The following is an 18,132-nucleotide window of genomic DNA, read 5'->3' on the forward strand; positions in this document are numbered from 1 at the left end:
TTAGGACCAGAATGTGAATGGCATTGAACAGTTGTCACCCACAGGAATTGAAGTCCAGCTTTCTGCAGTTTATGAAACATGTTAATAAGTTGACAGTGACTTTAATGTTATTATTGTTAGGTATTTAAGATTTAAACACAGTTTTAACCGAGAGGTTTTTAGGCACGTATTTTTCCCTCTTTAGTCTATCTCAACCATCCTTTGCAAAACAATTAGAAAACTAAAGATGTTGCTATTTTTTGTTCTTTGAAGAATGGTTAGTCATTTGTGGCATTTTGTGGCTTTGATTACTGGTTTAGTGGTATCTTTATCATAAGGTACTTTTGGACAGGAAAATCAAAGTTCTTTTCCGTTTTCATGCACTTTAGAAACCTGGTTGAAAATTTTGGGCAATAGGAGATTGAAATTCATTGGCCAAAATGGCTGTTTCATTTGGTATTATGCTTTATCAACATGAAATAACATGCCATAAAAAAGTTGGAACAGTCATTTTAATATCTGAGCACCGTACAAGACACTGTCCATTACTGTAGAGTATAAGTCAGAGGATGATAAATGTTTAGTAGAAATACAGAGTATTTATATAGTTTCTTGCTCCCTTTCTTATGCCATTTTCCTGGAGAATTCTAGTCCTTCATTGCCCATCTCTGTTTTCACTTTTTAAGTAATCTCTGATAAAGGAGCATAATTTGTTTTTATGCCACTATAACAATGTATATCTTTATTACATTACTTAGAATATTCTATTGTGTTAAGGTTTTCTCTTCCACTTTGGGATTGTTGTGTGCAGGAACTGTACCTTGTTATCTCCAGTACAGGATACATGATAGGTGCAGAGTATTTTATCAACATTTATTAAGAGAGTGATTTATAGTGAAAATATTAAAAGAGTTTTACAGTAAGGGGGCACTTACACTGATCTTCGAACGCTTGGGTAGGTTTGGATTACCTGTTTGGCTGAGTAGGACTTATCATATATCGGAAATCACCTGAGCTGAGAGGAAGAAATGTTTGGTTAGCATCAAAATAGGAAAGGCTTTGAACCCTGAACTAGGTTTGACTTTGGCTTTCCAATGACTGTGGAGTAAAGTGCCTTCCTTTTCCCAGGTGACAAGTTACTTTTGTGTTTTACTTTTGATTACAGTGTGAAGGGTGACTTGGAGTAAGAGCAACCATTCTTACTTAGGCTTTTGAGGTAGTTGAGAAGAGGACTTGAATTTGAACCTCACTGGAGCAACTTTTTAAAATGTGTATTACTTGTTTAATTTTTGATTTAGAATTGTCCGTTATATTGTTTAAGTAAAAAAGATTATGTAATTTTTCCATTGTAGATAATGTTGCTGGTAAAGACATTTCTTTATTATACCTTGTAATTTTTAAAGTAATGGTTGCATCAGTTTGTACTTGAGTCTTGTGAGGCAAATATTGTATTCGAAATAAAGTAGTTTATTGTTGTACCTTTCTGTATGGTTCTTCTCACAGGCTGTTACTTCCCATTATTGAGCTAAACTGAACTATTTTTTTTCTTGATGTCATATTCCTTTCAACTATTTCTATTAGAATTAGCCCTTAATATTTTCTTTAACCAACCCAATTACTTTTTACCCTAATCAGTGTGGCATATGCTTTCCAGTATTGAAATATAAAAGAGTTAGACTTATTTAGATCAAATACAATCTTTTGGACCTTTCTGCATGTCAAATTGTGTCAAGTGTATACAATTAATAGTGTGCATAATCTTGCCATCCAGCAATTCTTCAGATATTGCTGACTTTGGCAAATGAGGGAACATACTCTTTTCTGTTTTGGAAAGGGAAAAATGAATTATTCCAAAATTCCGTATATTGGCTTTTTTGCCACTATTCCTTGAATGGATTTTATTATTTATCTTTTTTTTGGCATCACAAACCTGTAAAAGTTTTCTTCCCTAATTCTTTGCTTGCAGAATGACTGAAAGTCACTTTTCTGCATCTTTTGATATTTTTATTTTCCCATGTTCAGACAGTTACTGCTTTGTAGACTTTTGTAGACTTCCAGTATGAATGTTGCTAGTAAAAGGAAAAAGTGTTTCTTAAAGATGTTGAAAAATACTTCTTTATGTAGAATTATTTGGGAAACCATTTAAATTAATTAGGAATTCATCATTTAGGAATTGATATCTGTAGCATTCAGTAAAATAATTTACCACTATAGTTAGTTCTATTGGGGTTTTATTGAAGGAAAAAGCTGAGAGTAGGGATATTTTTCTGGATGTCTTTAAGAAGTCTCATATTTAAGAAATCTTTTTACTACTTGCTTCTGCCCGGTGGAGAATAGGTGATACTTATGGACCACACTAAAACGTGTTAGTGACTGAGTAAAATTTGAAGGGTATGCCTCTGTATTATGTAATGAACAGTGATTAGAACATTGCAAATAATCCAAATGAAAAATGAGAAATAACGTGTCAAGGAGGAAGTGATACAGTCTGCGCTTAGCAATATCTGAGGCATAGAAAAATAAAGACATAGAAGTGGGAAACATCTTTTGATGTAAAACTCAATTTTCACATCAAACATTTGATGTATTAGAAAATTGTAATTTTAACATTTATCACAATTCTAATTATAAAAGTAATATAATTTTTAAGTGAATGAAAAATGGAAATCTATTTTTGAACAATTTGAGATTTCAGATGGGCCAGTTCACAAATAAATGTATTCATTAATTCACACTGTTAATTATCGTTTCTCCTCTAGGGAAGAATTTGTTCTCTAATAGTTGAAAGTGTTCTCAGGATCAGAATTCCCCTCTAAAAAGAGGGGAGTTTCAGTTGAATAATGACATTTCTTTTTGTATATCATTGGAGCAAAATTAGTTTGAAAATGTGTGTTTATATCTTAACATTTAGAAGATTTTACATTACCATCAATTATAACAAGATCAGCAAAGCCAGAAAAGGAAAAAAAATGAGAGATTCAAAAGAGTTGGAACTTCTGAGGTTAAAGATATTATATAAAAAAGCTAAAAAAAAATTGTTTATGTGTAGCATAGGACTCCATTTCTCCAGAGAAGAGAAAACTTATTTTCTGTTGTGTTGGGGTCAGAAGGCTAGAACAAAGAAGAACCAAGGGCTGGAAAAAAGACTCAAGAATGAGAAGAAAGTGTGAAACTTAAGAAAACCATGTTTAAAATTTTTTTCTAACTTTTTATTGAGAACTGCAAATATATACAAAAATAGAATAGTGAGATGAACCCCCCTGTTCACCCACCCATCATCCAGCTTCAACAGTTATAAACTTAGGGCTACTTCTTATGTTTAATCTGTACACTGGTCCATTCCATTCTTCCCATTATTTTGAAGCACATCCCAGATATATCTTATCATACATTTTTCACCGTGCATCTCTAAAAAGCAAAGACTAAAAAAATTACTTTATTGCACCTAAAATTAATAAAATATTCCATGTTGAATTTTGCTAATTGCCATATAAACATTTTTTCTCCAGTTTATTTGAATCAAGTTCCAAACAAAACCCATACATTGTGGTTTGTCTTAAATCTTTATGTTCCTACTCCATCTCTTTTCCCTTTTTCCTCTTTCCAATTCATTTGTGGCAGCACCTTTGTCCTGCCGAGTTTCCCACAGTCTGGAGAGAAAGAGGAAGAAGGCAATAAAAACACCCACAACTACTTCCTCTTACACAAGCCCGTCACTGTTGCTGTAGTCAAGATGTCAGGAGTCCCACAACAAGGGAAGCGCCAAGAAAATCATTGACTTTAGGAATGAGCACAGTTCTGAAGTCATACTTCATGCATGGTTAGGTTGGACTAGCCATAGCAAGAAAATGTAACAAAAGACTTGTAAATTTAGGTGCCTCTCCCATTATAATTTTAATGGCAATGAATATACTTACAGTTTTCTAACAAGCTAAACTACTTGGAATAGTTTTGTATGAATCCCAGTGATACATATACCTTAAAATAAGAATACCAATTTAAGAAATAACCTTATTCTTGATAATTTACCCTCAAAGTTTCTCCTTTTAGTGAGGCTCTTTGGTAAATATAAGTCTAATACTTATCTAGTACTCTAATTTCTTGTTTAAGACTTTTTTAAACCACTTCCAGACAATACCAAGTCTGGAGATTTGAAAGACTATCCATAACTTCAATTTTAGGATTCCAAAAGTGTCAAGATAGGGAATTTCTGCTTTCTTTTTAAGTGTTCAGCATCAGTAACTTAAGAGTCATACCAGTATGCCTCACTCCCATTTTACTGAAGATGGGGTCAGGTGGGGAACAGAACTCAGGCTTTCATCCAGAGAATCATAATTTACAAATCCACATTAATTTTTTCTCCCTCCTGACACCACTTTATTGAACACCATAGAACTGTGGAATTTTACTAATCTCACCTCAGTTTTTCATTTTACTTGTTCCCTTTCCTCCATTTTGTCTCTCAAAATTCTTCCTCTGTTGTACAGAATAATTCAGTTCTCTGCCCATCAAAAGGACTAAGTTTCTTATAGCATTAAACATATACTTACTACTAGGTTTTTACTCAGGTGATTCTAAACTTGATGTTTACACAAAAACCTGTACAGCAGTGTTTAGAGCAGCCTTATTTGTTATCTTCACGAAATTGAAACAACCTGGATGCCACTCAAATAGAGAATGGATAAACACACTATAGTACATATAATACTGCTGGGTAATAAAAAGGCACAGACTGTTGATACACAACATGAAGATTGGAATATTTATGGATTCAAATGGATTAGAGTGACATCTCTTAGCAGTCTTAAGTGTGACCAGTAGAAGGTCCTAGTCTCTAATCCAGTCATTAGCAGACAGTATCCGTTTTTATCTTTCATATCTGAATGTGAAAAGAGTCACATTTAGACAGGGAGTCTAAATTTGAAATGGGTTAGGTGAGAACAGTATTTGTTATGATTGAAGTAGGGAGAGATTAGCGTAAACGTTTCCTTCTCTGCCTCCTCTAGTCTTGTATTTAATATTTTGGGACTTTGGCTATTCTTTTTAGTATGTTCTCTCATTTCTTTCCCATGCCTGCCAACAAATCTTATGCATTAGTTATTCGTTGCCAGAAATTACTTATTTGCTCATTTTTAGTCAGTTCATATTTAAGAAAGTACAGAAATACCTGCATACCAAGAGCTATAATTTAGTGTTACATAGCTTTGAAAACATGGAGTTAGAGACAACTTTTTGCCTTTCCCAAAGATGTGTTTATAAAATTTGAAACGAATTTTACAAACCATTGCAGGCATGGGTCGGGGAGAATTGGAAAATTACTTTTAATGACTTCTACAAATCAAAAGTACCTTTTTAATGTGAAATAGTGTAACATACAGAAAAGTGTAGGAAAAAATAAAATGAACACAGTTTAACCCATTCCCAAGCTTTACCTATTCTTAATATTTGCCATATACAAACACTAATTCAATGTTTTGTGTATCTTCGTAATTAGAAAACTGTTGCTCATCAGTAAGTATAAAATCAGGTTAAATTTAGTAGATGAAAGTAGTTCTTGAATATGTGAATTCAAATAAAGGACTAGCTGCTGAAAACTTAGAATGGAAAATTTTTTAGAAGGAAAATAAACTGATGTATCAAGTGGAGGGAAGCAAGCTGCACGATGATAATGTATATAGTATGATGCAGTTTTCATTAAACACAATACCCCTTTCTCGTTTTTACTTATACATATATGAGCTAGAAAAAAAGTATAAAATGATTTTCTAAATTGAAAATTTTGGTAAGGATGAGTTGGGCTGGAAATTGAAGTGGGTAAAGGGCCAAATACAAGTTTCCTGAGGTGTTAATATGGAAGCCTGCTCTTAAGCTGAAGGTTCTGACTCAGTGGATTTGATGCCTAGGAGTCTGTTCTTGATGCAGGTGCTCCGAGTGATTTCAGTGTAGGTGCTCAGTAAACTATTCTGATGCCGTAGAAAAGAAATTGCATACTTTTTGGTTGTCCTGGTCACTCATTTGTGTTTCCTACCTGGATCCTGATGGCAATAACATTTGTAGACCTTTAAAAGAACCTGTTTACTTAAAAGTGATACACGCATCTCCGTAGTTTAAAAAAACAAAAACAAAAATAAAATTTTGACAGTATTTCAGAAATGGAAATGTTCAGGAAGGAAAAAATTAAGAGTAAATCTCTACTCACCCTTGAGCCAGTCTTGCTAACCACCGAGTGGTTTCTTCTGTATTCTAGAAGAAAAATGTGTGTGTGGGAGGAGTGGAGGGTGAGGGATGTAGCAAACAGGGATTTAAAACTTAAAAAAAAAATTACTACAAACAGTAAAAGTAGAATAGTAAATTGAACCACCCAGCTCAAATGAGGATATTTATGTTTGTGATTAATCATGGCAAAGGCCCCTGGCTGCTTGGGCTGCTGTAACAGTTTTGAGGGGAGAGGTGCAGGAAAAAGTAATAACTGTGGAGATGGTGGTTGTATGACACACTATAAGAATTTGGAGATCTGATTACAAACTGAGGCTGCTAGTTCAATAAGTATTCCATTGAGTTTCTGAGACTTGTTCCCGTAGGAAAATGTGGCCCAGCTGTGTCTTAGACTGTATAGAGTTACTACATTTTCTGTTTTAAGCTGCACCCATCTTGAAGATTATCTCTCTTAGCTGGGAGTGGGGGTTGGGCATTTGCATTATTCCATTTGAACCTTTTCCTTTTGGAGTCCTTTTAAACTAGTTAATAAATGAGCTTTTTAAAATGCCTGGTATTAAAGGGTTTAATTCAGTTGAAGGTAATGAGCTGGCAAGAATTGAAACATCTATTTGTTAGGCTACAGAAATCACTGGCCTAACTCCACACCGAAGTGTTATTCAGATAGTTAAAATGAAACATTAGTTTGTAATTTAAAGTTAGTTGGTGTCAGGAAAGACTAAAAAAGTTTGAACAATTAGTCTGTGTTTGCAGGAGACAAGACTCAACAACTAAATGTAGTACCTGGTTCTTGATTGGGTCATGGATCAAAGAAGAACATTTGGAAAGGCTGTTAGTAGGACAGTTGGGGAGATTTGAAGCTAGACTATATATATTAGATGATAATGTTATTTAAGGTTTAATTTCTTGAACATGTTAATACTGTTGTGGTTATATAGAAGAATGTCCTAGATCTGGAAATATATGCTTAAATATTAGGGAGTTTAAATGGTTTAGAAAAGTTATATGTACACATATATTTCCTTTATCTCATAGACAGTTGATGAATATAGGCGAAGAGTATGTAGGTGTTCACTGCACTGTTTTAATTTTTTCTAGTCTTGAAAAATTCAAAATTGGGAAGTTTGGGAAGCAGTCGAGAAGAGTTGATACTTTATTCGCCAAATTTGCATCTTCTAAATGTCAAACCTCTGGCTAGAACGTGGTGCTTGCGTGATTTAATCCTTAAAACAAAACTTTATGTTGTAGGAAACCGATACACACGAGTTTAAATAATATATTAATTAGAGAAAGAGACTTTCTGTGAAGGCAGACATTTTGATTCCAGAGCTCAGACTCTTAATCATAAAACTATAATAACTGATGGTGGTTGCAGCCAGAATGCGTAGAACTCTGAATTCCGTGCTAAAGAATTTAGATTTTATCCTTTATTTTACTGTTAAGAGTATGGTTTGTTCCACATTCAAGTTTGAGAACCGCTCTCTATAGTACTATTGTTTTTACATTTCTGGTAGTATTGAGTTTAAATAATCTTGAGTGTTTTGTTCTTGGTCCCTAATCAGTACCTAACTCGATTCTAGCCCCGTAAATGGTATAATTATTTTAAAGTTTGACTACGTAGAAGAGCATTTTGAGATTACCTAGTAGGAAAATGCATTGTGTTCAGTACTTGCTGGAAAATGAAATTAAGAAAGTCTTTGTTAACTTTCTCACAGATATTGAAGCACAGATTCGAGAAATTCAAGGCAAGAAGGCAGCTCTTGATGAAGCTCAAGGAGTGGGCCTTGATTCTACAGGTTATTATGACCAGGAAATTTATGGTGGAAGTGATAGCAGATTTGCTGGATATGTCACATCAATTGCTGCAACTGAACTTGAAGATGTAAGTTACAAAGTATATAAGAGTCAATCCTTTTTTGTTAGAGAACAAGAAATGAAAAGAGATTTTCTTTTTGAGTCATCATCTGGTTTAACCTGAAGAGACATTTTGGTGTTTGGGAGATCTTTCTTTTGCAGGCTAAAACTATTGAAAGTGTCCTCCCTGTCTTAGGTTCAGAAACTCTTGGAAGTGATTAGTTCTGAATCCTTATGTTAAAACTAGTTTATCCAGCAAAGCACTTGCAAATCATTAACCATTGTAAAGTAAATCCCTGTTGTTACACATTGAGCTTTATCTAGAATAGCCCATTAGAGAAGTGAATTCATAGTAGACAACCATTTGTCCTTATGACTTGATTTCTGTCTTGTGCTTGGTGCTTTTTTTCCCCCTTAGCATCTTAATATTAATGGGCTTCTCATGCCTGTTTCATTTACTTCGGAGAATGACCACCTCTCATTTTGAAGTACATCTCTCAAAAGTGTTTTTATCTATTCCACATAGCTTATATTTGTCACATCATCCCAAACATCCACATTTGGTAAAGTAACTCCATTTTTGTGTGTTTCAGTAACAGACATTTTATAAATATATAGATTATCAAACTTGTTATTTTTATGGAATTCAAGCCACATTTTATTTTATAGTTGTTGCTTTTTAAAAAAAAACAAAAAAAAATTAAAAAGTCCCAAAAGATAAAATTTCTAGAAGTCATTCATATTACTGGTAAGAGACAGTGATGGCTATATGTTCCAGAAGCTGAGGGGGAAATTGTCCTTTCATTTTTAAGTAAAATAAATGAGATGTTAAGATCTTCCTGAGAGTTATTCACTGTTACACTTTTTATACTAGAAAAGTAACAGTGTAATATTTTGTTTAAACAAGGAAAGCAAATACACTTAAAATTATTTTACTTGTTTCTGTGGTTGTCATGTTTTTTAAATGAAATAAATAAGGAAACTGAAGAGTTTTTAATAAGCTGTAGTTTTCTGAATGTGAAAAAACATTTCATCATGCCTTCTGTGAGAGAATGATATGCTCAGGTTTTTCTAGTTCATACCTACTTTAATTGATTTCCACAGAGTACATTTCTTGTTCAGTATTTTCATAGCTTTTTTGAGTTGAAAATACCTAAGTGTTAACAAGTTTTATGAACCAGGGTGTAGATATCACACTGTCAGCAAGTCTTTTGATTTCATGTTGAATCTCTGCATAATTTTTCTAATTTTTAAGTTCTGACATTTTAAGTTCTGGCTCTTTGGGGGCATTTTATTGCAGGATGACGATGACTATTCATCATCTACAAGTTTGCTTGGTCAGAAGAAGCCGGGATATCATGCCCCTGTGGCATTGCTTAATGATATACCGCAGTCAACAGAACAGGTGACTTTTTTCTTCTTTTTTGTTAAAACTAGAGTTTATTCAGCCAAAGAAAATTAAATGTCTCAATTCCTGGGAAGCCCACATATAGGGAATCAGGTTACTAGATTGTTTTGAGGAGAGTTGATTTGGGAGAATTAGAAATGTTACTTAGTTAATTTTACAAAGGTAATCATTTTATGAAGACTTGAATTATGGAAATGCAGGCATGTATATTGTCTCATTTCTATATTCCTTATTTTTTTCCATCTTAACATCCCTAAAAAGTGATATAGAATATTTCTTTTATTAGGCATTTATTAAACATTTTTACCTGTTTTATAATGTTCGGATTTTGTATGTGGTATTTTGTTTGGTTATTTAATAAAGTGAGTATTAAGTGAGAAATAACCTCTTTTCAGTATGATCCATTTGCTGAGCACCGACCTCCGAAGATTGCAGACCGGGAAGATGAATACAAAAAGCACAGGCGGACCATGATAATTTCCCCAGAACGTCTTGATCCTTTTGCAGATGGTAATTCCCACTTTTCTATAAGTATTCACAAATTTATTTGTATTAAGTTGTCTTTAGCCCTTTGATTTTTTTTGGCATGCTTATGAATTTGGTTTTCTTTTTAAAGTCCCCCTTATTATAGATGTGTATAGATTTGGTTGAAGTCACAGATGCCATATTCTTCATCTTTATAATGCAAGTTTTCTTTCCAGGTAGAAGGACAAGAAAATAATGAGCCAATGCCATAGAAACGCAAAGGGTTAAAGGTTTTTCTTTTACTTTTGTTTTGGGTATGCTTTCTATACTTTGAACAAATGTGTGTTTCTGCTCAAAATACTATCAAATTATTGAAAGTTTTCATTCCAAATCCTAGATTTTAGGATTGTTATTTCTGAGAAATTGTTTCTCACGTTGGAGCTCCCCCTATATTGCTCTAAATATAGTTTAGTAAATGCACCTACTTTGCTTTAAGCATACTTAAAGTTAAAACAAAAGTATGTGTACAAGAACTTTGATATTTTTAATAGTTGGAGTCTGTTTTGCTAATTTTAGTGTGCAGGTCAGCACAAGGGGCATAGTGAGCCTGATGGAAGCTTTCCTCAGGTGAGTTTCAAAATCAAAATTAGGTGCCTGTTTCTTAAAATGAGATTCTGCTGCAGGTTTATAAATTAGACTTTCAGCCTGCATGAATTAGTAGGGATATTCTTTTTTTACTTGCATAATTGTAATTGATTTAAACATGTATGTCAGAATTCACAGGCCCATACTAACTGTCCTTAATTTCTTTCCTACAGCAGTACTGCTATATGCCAGTCCTGTCTGCATTCTTAAGGGTGCAGTTCAACACATCCTCTCTAGATTATGGTGAAAAAGTATTCCAAAGGAAGTCTTATCAGAGCTAGTGTCAGAATGGCACTACCAATTGGGCATGATCTTCAGCATAGGAAATGTCTTAGAATTTTATTATATTTTCCTAAATTGTGATGCTATACTACTGTATAGCTAATTATCACATTTCTAAAATGTAGTGTGCCTCTGTGAATCTTGTTATATACTGTTTGGGCTTCTTTAAGATATTTTGAAGTTTGAAAAACAAATATCGAAACTTTAACCAAGAGACTAACACATCTCTTTGTAACCACTTTTCTTCTGTGTGCATCATAATAACTGATAGAAGTAATATATTCAAGTAGTATGTTTGGAGTTATAATTTATACTTTCTAAGAAAATATTAAAAATATGTTTCTGGGTCAACAAAACTTAAAAAGCATGAAGCCCTTTTTGGTAACATGACATCAGAATAAGATATAGGTATATTTTTTAAAAATCAGATTTTCTAAACTATAACTTTTAGAACATTGAAAGAACTTATGTATGAAGAACTTATCTAGTCATAGTTATTTGTAGTAAGGATTTTAACAGCTTGGAACAGGTAATGTTTTGCATATAAATATCTTTCCAAAGTGTTACTAATGGTAAAGAGATAATTTTCTAGGCTTCTATTCTGCTGCTTGAAGTCAGAACTGCTGATGGAGACAAAGGCAAGAAAGTGTACGTATTCCGGATTAGCAACCCAGGAACCCATCACTTCTGAAGACTAAACTGTGCTGTCATTTTGTTTTTAAATGCATTAAAATATTTGTTTTAAACTGCTGTAGATATGTTTGTGTTCAAACAGGTTAAATTGATCAGCAAACTCAATAAAAAGTAAGATGTATAATTATTAAAGTTTTCCATCAAAAAATAAATTAAATGATTATGGAATAACATAATAATAGAGCAGGGCAGATAAATCATTTGAACCTAATTATCTTTTATTTATTGTACTCTTGTCCTGTTGCTGTTCTTTTCTGCAGGAGGGAAGACCCCTGATCCTAAAATGAATGCTAGGACTTACATGGATGTAATGCGAGAACAGCATTTGACTAAAGAAGAGGTATGAACCTGCTTTTTATTTTATTGGTTGTGAAAGAATGTAAAGGTTGCGATTGAGAGACTTTTATATTTCCTTTTTATTTGCTGTTCAGGTAATATTTTAATAGTACTAGTAACAGTTAAGTTGAGAAAGAACCTTAACTCAAGATTCTACCACCTCCCAAATTAAACTTTTCATATATCCTTTTCTAGGCCCTAGCCCCTTAACCAATATGCATACATATGTATTTCTAGTGAATATATCTGTGAGAAAGATTGATAGTAGTGTGTCTGAAACCAGTGTGTAAAGAAATGCCAAATAGTTAAATCATTTCTTGAAAAATCTTCTAATTCTCCCATAAGATTCAGTTTAGATATGGATGGAGAGTTCTGAAGAATTCCTACTTGCCTGCAGAGATCATTTTGTTTTAATAGCCTCCATAACTATTATGAATGTAATAGTCATAATATTGTTGTATGGATTAAATGGGGTGATAGAATCCCACTTGAAAATCACGGGGTAAATTAAATATGCATTTGTTTGGACATTATTTATAACATTTGTATAGTTATAACAATTTAAAATTTTTAATTTTTTACCACTTTTCAAATTTTGTTACGTTGTCTGAATTGCTGTTTATATGAGTTTTAAATAAAACTTTTTCAGTGAAAGCATTTTGGTTCTCTACCATTGACTGATGATTTTACTTCACTAACTGAATAAAGTAGGATGCTTTGTGTTACAGATTCTGTACTTGCTCATCTGTCGTGCAGGAAGACATTGTATGAAACTGAAAATAGAAAAGAGGAAATATAAGGGATCAGGACTACAGTAGCATAGAAAGGAGAATGAGAAGAATAAAATGGCATTAAATAGAAATGATTGTACTAATGATATTAAAATATATTCAAAACATCTTAAAGATACTCACTGCTTATTCACATTTCAGAGAGAAATTAGACAACAACTAGCAGAAAAAGCTAAAGCTGGAGAACTAAAAGTCGTCAATGGAGCAGCAGCGTCCCAGCCTCCCTCAAAACGAAAACGGCGTTGGGATCAAACAGCCGATCAAACTCCTGGTGCCACTCCCAAGAAGCTATCAAGTTGGGATCAGGCTGAGGTGATTTCATTTTATTTTTTTTATTAGTATTTAAAAATTTTTTTTTCTCATATGATAGGTACTAGTCCGCTCTTATTGACATAAGATACCACAGATTGGGGGCTTAAACACAGACGTTTATTTTCTCATAGTTCTGGTGACTCAAAGTCCAAGATCAAGGTACCAACAAAAATTGAGATTTTGAACAATTTAATGTGCTTTTAAATTGTTCAAAATTGAGATTGAGACCTAATTGAGATTTTTCTAAACCCTGAGTAATATTTAGAATTTTTTTAAAGGAAAAAATACTGAGTCTTAAATTTGTTATGGTATTTATGCAGGTTTGCAAACATAAAGGTAGATAGAACTCTTGTGTTGGATAGAGTACACAACTTAAAAAAAAAACAAAAGTATACTACAAAACCTATGGAATACTTATGAGTCATTTTTGAAATACAGATTTGTTTTGCTTACATTAAATCAGTTACTGTTTTGATAACGGTATTGTCTTTACTGTGCAGGGTCTTTTGCTGTCATGTGCTAATGCCCTACATTACCTACTACTGGTCTCTATTTGAAATGCCATGGAACCTTTGATTGTGTAAATCCACTTCTAATATTTTTTCACTAGTCTTGCAGCATTGGTTAGAGTAATTACAAATGTGATTGTAAATGTAAATTCAACTCAAGGATTGAAATCGTGGCAGTATCTTGTTATAATTACCCAGGTGATCCAAAACGTGCTTATATTAAATACATATACAGAATTGAATGAAAACACAAAAATAGTATTTTCTATTGAGATTTCAATGGGTATATGTCTTCAAGCTCTGGTTTGAAAAGCACCGATATGACTAAAGCTGCAGTTCTTTGATTACAGGTCTAGATAGAGAAACCTTAGTGACTTTCCCAGAGCCATGGATCTATTAAGCAAGATTCATACTCAAAATACACTGTTTTTTTTACCGTTCCACATTTTAACAGTAAATTGTTTTTAGACATATTTGCTAGAAAGTAGGTCATCTTTTAAACAAGAATAATCTACTCTAACCTGATTATAGAGAATAGAACTAAAATACTTATTTAAAAGTTTTTAACAGAAAATTTTCTAGTTATTTTTATGTGGGATATGTAGGTGTGTGAAATAAACATTTTTGCTCTGTTAAGACCCCTGGACATACCCCTTCCTTAAGATGGGATGAGACACCAGGTCGTGCAAAGGGAAGTGAGACTCCTGGAGCAACCCCAGGTTCCAAAATATGGGATCCTACACCTAGCCACACACCAGCGGGAGCTGCTACTCCTGGACGGGGTGATACACCGGGCCACGCCACACCAGGCCATGGAGGCGCAACTTCTAGTGCTCGTAAAAACAGATGGGATGAGACCCCCAAAACAGAAAGAGGTACTTCTAATGGAGTTTGGGTGTGTGTGGGGGTGAAATTTTGAAATTTTTTTTAACTTAATGAGTGGTATATTTATAAATTGAAATCTGTTCTCTCTGGTCTTGGTTAAACAGGCAATTATCAACTGCTTTAGGTACAGATAAGAACTGAGCAGATCATATTCTTAATGTTTTTCCCTCGTAGAGGTTTAAGATTTATTTTAGGGAAAACATTAGGAAAAAAGAAAACTTCATAGTATAACCTCTTATTTTATAATAAAATATACATAACATGGAATTTACCATTTTAACCATTTTTTCATTGGCATTAATTACATTCACAGTGTTGTGCAACCATCACTACTATTGATCTCTAGAACGTTTTCATCATCCCAAACAGAAACTCTGTACCCATTAAATAATAAAAAACTCCTCATTTCTTCCTCCTCTAGCCCCTAGTAGAATATGTGTTCTACTTTGTATAAATTTGACCAAGTCTCTTTTTTTGTGTAAAGCATCTAAAGCTATATTTCATTGAATGTTTATAAAATTAGCTGTGGAAAGTTAAGATTTAGTAGTATATCTATTAAAATTTTATAAAGAATTTTAATAAGGGACAGTAAATGTCATCGTTGAAAGAAGCAGTATAGAATTGTACATGTACAGTAATCTTTATAGGAAAAGGAAAAGTGGCTCAAGATATATAAAGTGGCTATCTCTGCGTTGTGGTATTATGGGTGGTTAAAAAAATGCTTTGTTTTCCTATTCCTCAGTGGTATGTATTGTTTCTGTAATCAGTTGAAAAGAAACAAAAATAGTGAAGGGGAGGATAAATATGAAACATTAAAACTTAAAACGGGTCTCTGTTTTAGGAATATCTTGATTTTGAACCTGATCAGTTTGAATATGTTAGCTGTTTGAGGATAAAAAAGTAATTTTTTTACAGTGGTTAAAATTTTAGATTTATTCACTTTTTTCTTTAAAGATACTCCTGGGCATGGAAGTGGATGGGCTGAGACTCCTCGAACAGATCGAGGTGGAGATTCAATTGGTGAAACACCTACTCCTGGAGCCAGTAAAAGAAAGTCACGTTGGGATGAAACGCCAGCTAGTCAGATGGGTGGAAGCACTCCTGTTCTGACCCCTGGAAAAACACCAATTGGCACACCAGCTATGAACATGGCTACACCTACTCCAGGTAGAAACTCTCTAATTGGAAATCACTTTTCCCAGATAAATTTTGATTTTTTTTCTTTGTGTTTTCTGCATATTATTTATCCTATTTTTAGCAAGTATAACAGGATTTAAAAAGTCTTGGTTTGAGTTTATAATATAAAAGCAATTCAATATTAGAATTGATCCTAATTTCTTATATACCAAGGACCTGTGTAATGATAAAGTTTTACATTATAGATTGTTACAGAAATTTGCTTCTTTGGTAGGTCACATAATGAGCATGACTCCTGAACAGCTTCAGGCTTGGCGATGGGAGAGAGAGATTGATGAGAGAAATCGCCCACTTTCTGATGAAGAATTAGATGCTATGTTTCCAGAAGGATATAAGGTAATAACATGGAACATGAATGTGATGGTTTTTAGGATGCGAATTCTATTTTTAAATATTTTTCAAAAAACTTACTGGTCAAGTTTCCATTGGCCTTGTCCGAATTTACTACTGCCATTCCATTCTTCTAGTTCTTTCAGTTCCAAAAAGTAATAAGAATGAAAAGAAATGAATGACATGAAGCTTTTTATTAGAACGTGAGAAATCTCAAGGACTTTTAGGACCATGTACTCTGAGAACTGCCTTGGGGAGTATAGAATAGCTTGCTGTTTCAGTTTTATCAGTAGTTCTAAGATTAAGTTCAAATTAGGTTATGGTTATTTAACTTGGTGCCTCACGAGATTTTGTGTATTTAAGTTCATGGATTGCCACTTAACACAAAGAATATTCTCTCTTTATCACAGCAACTTGATGTTTATTTTGAATTATAAAATTTTCTAGGTACCTGAGACTCAGACCATTTGTTGGTCTAAAAGCAGTCTGTGAACATATAGTGTCATAACCAGGGCTGGAAGCTAACTAAGTCATCTGATGGCCTTTACAGAGCCTTTTCTGCCATCGCTTATTGCTTTTTAACAATTTATATGTATTTTTCCCATTAAATTTATGTAAAAGTATTTGTTTCAAATATGTATGAATTTCTGTTTTATAATTTCTTATAGCCTCCACATAAAGCTGTGGGTATAGACAATATAATCTACTGTTGACTGCCTGAGTCTTCTCAGTTGCAGTCATCAAATTCCTTAATATTGATAGCAAAAATCTTCCTTAGTGAATCTTCAGTGAATTTTTTTGGCTTAATCAAATGGTGTGTATTTTACAGGTCTTTGGTAAATATTTTAGTTGTAGTTTTTATGCATTTAATTCATTTTTGTAGAACAACTTAAATATTAAGATTTGCTTTTTTTGAGTGTCTCCATAGTGTAGTGGTTAGCACATCTGCTTTACACACAGAAGGTCCTGGTTCGCTCCCCAGGTGGAACCACGGACCATACCCCGGGTGTGCCAGGCCTTGGGGGCGTCAGGGGCACCAGGCCCCGGGTGCATGCTGCGAGTGTGTAGAGGAGTCGCTCCACCTTCAGAGATTCAGTCCTTAAAGGGAAACGGCAACATCCATAGGTCAGGGGTGAAGTGGGGGGATTAAAAAGGTGAAAGAAAAAAAAAAGACCTTTTTTTTTGGTTTGCCTTTTTTTTTAAAAAGCACCTATAGCAACTAGTATTCCAAGGTGATCACCCATGCTAGTACTAACCAGGCCCAACCCTGCTTATCTTCCTAGATCAGATGAGATCGGGCACATTGAGGTGGCATGGCCGTAGACTAAGATTTGCTTTTTAGTGCAGAGATTTACATGATTTTTATTAAAATATAACATTCTAGGCATTATTTATATGGAGTTTTATGAGTTTGTTTCCATTTATATGATGTGTTGGCTCACCAATGTGTTAATATAATGTTTAAAAGTGACCAGAATTGTATAAGCCTGCTTTGTGCTATCCCATTTTTCCCACATCCATAATATACTTACATTTTAGTTAGTAGATGAGAAATACGAATATTTGTCACGTATTTTAAACAAGATAGGAAAATGGGATCGATGGTAATTCTTGTGTTAATCAAAAAGCTTCCTGGCTAATAAACTAAAATATTTGAAGTGCAGATATGATACATGATGATGTTCCTTAGTTTATAAAGTCAAGAAAATCTTAATTGTCTTTTGACTATATTAGGTACTTCCTCCTCCAGCTGGCTATGTTCCTATTCGAACTCCAGCTCGAAAGCTGACAGCAACTCCAACACCTTTGGGTGGTATGACTGGTTTCCACATGCAAACTGAAGATAGAACTATGAAAAGTGTTAATGACCAACCATCTGGAAATCTTCCATTTTTAAAACCTGATGATATTCAGTACTTTGATAAACTTTTGGTAAGTGATGATAGAAATAAAATAATTGCTTTTTATTTAGGAATTACAAATCATAATGTCTTAACCCACCTTGAAATTATTTTCTTTTTATCCTATTAGGTTGATGTTGATGAATCAACACTTAGTCCAGAAGAGCAAAAAGAGAGAAAAATAATGAAGTTGCTTTTAAAAATTAAGAATGGAACTCCTCCAATGAGAAAGGTAAGTGCCAGTTTATTAAATCATCATGTTAATTATAATTTCATGTTTAGAAATTTATAGTTAACCTCTTTATCACTACCAAGGGTATATAGTATGA

The 18,132-nt window shown here is 33.5% G+C and overlaps 1 protein-coding gene across 4 annotated transcripts in view; it reads left to right on the forward strand.

The window, feature by feature from the left end:
• The window catches only part of SF3B1 (splicing factor 3b subunit 1), a 48,038-nt gene that overhangs the window by 18,366 nt on the left and 11,540 nt on the right, over positions 1–18,132 (forward strand). For 2 of the 4 annotated variants that reach the window (XM_011369227.2, XM_023536012.1), the window contains exons 3-12: positions 7,911–8,077; positions 9,350–9,454; positions 9,853–9,967; positions 11,803–11,882; positions 12,811–12,981; positions 14,128–14,365; positions 15,330–15,542; positions 15,787–15,908; positions 17,637–17,834; positions 17,934–18,035. In XM_011369227.2, the coding sequence (XP_011367529.1) occupies positions 7,911–8,077; positions 9,350–9,454; positions 9,853–9,967; positions 11,803–11,882; positions 12,811–12,981; positions 14,128–14,365; positions 15,330–15,542; positions 15,787–15,908; positions 17,637–17,834; positions 17,934–18,035 (1,511 nt within the window). Of the gene's footprint in view, positions 1–7,910; positions 8,078–9,349; positions 9,455–9,852; positions 9,968–11,435; positions 11,498–11,802; positions 11,883–12,810; positions 12,982–14,127; positions 14,366–15,329; positions 15,543–15,786; positions 15,909–17,636; positions 17,835–17,933; positions 18,036–18,132 lie in introns of those variants that run through there. The other 2 variants (XM_011369228.2, XR_002782499.1) reach the window with 2 other exon arrangements.

This window comes from Pteropus vampyrus, unplaced genomic scaffold (assembly GCF_000151845.1).
Source record: "Pteropus vampyrus isolate Shadow unplaced genomic scaffold, Pvam_2.0 Scaffold146, whole genome shotgun sequence".
NCBI classification, from domain to species: Eukaryota; Metazoa; Chordata; class Mammalia; order Chiroptera; family Pteropodidae; genus Pteropus; species Pteropus vampyrus.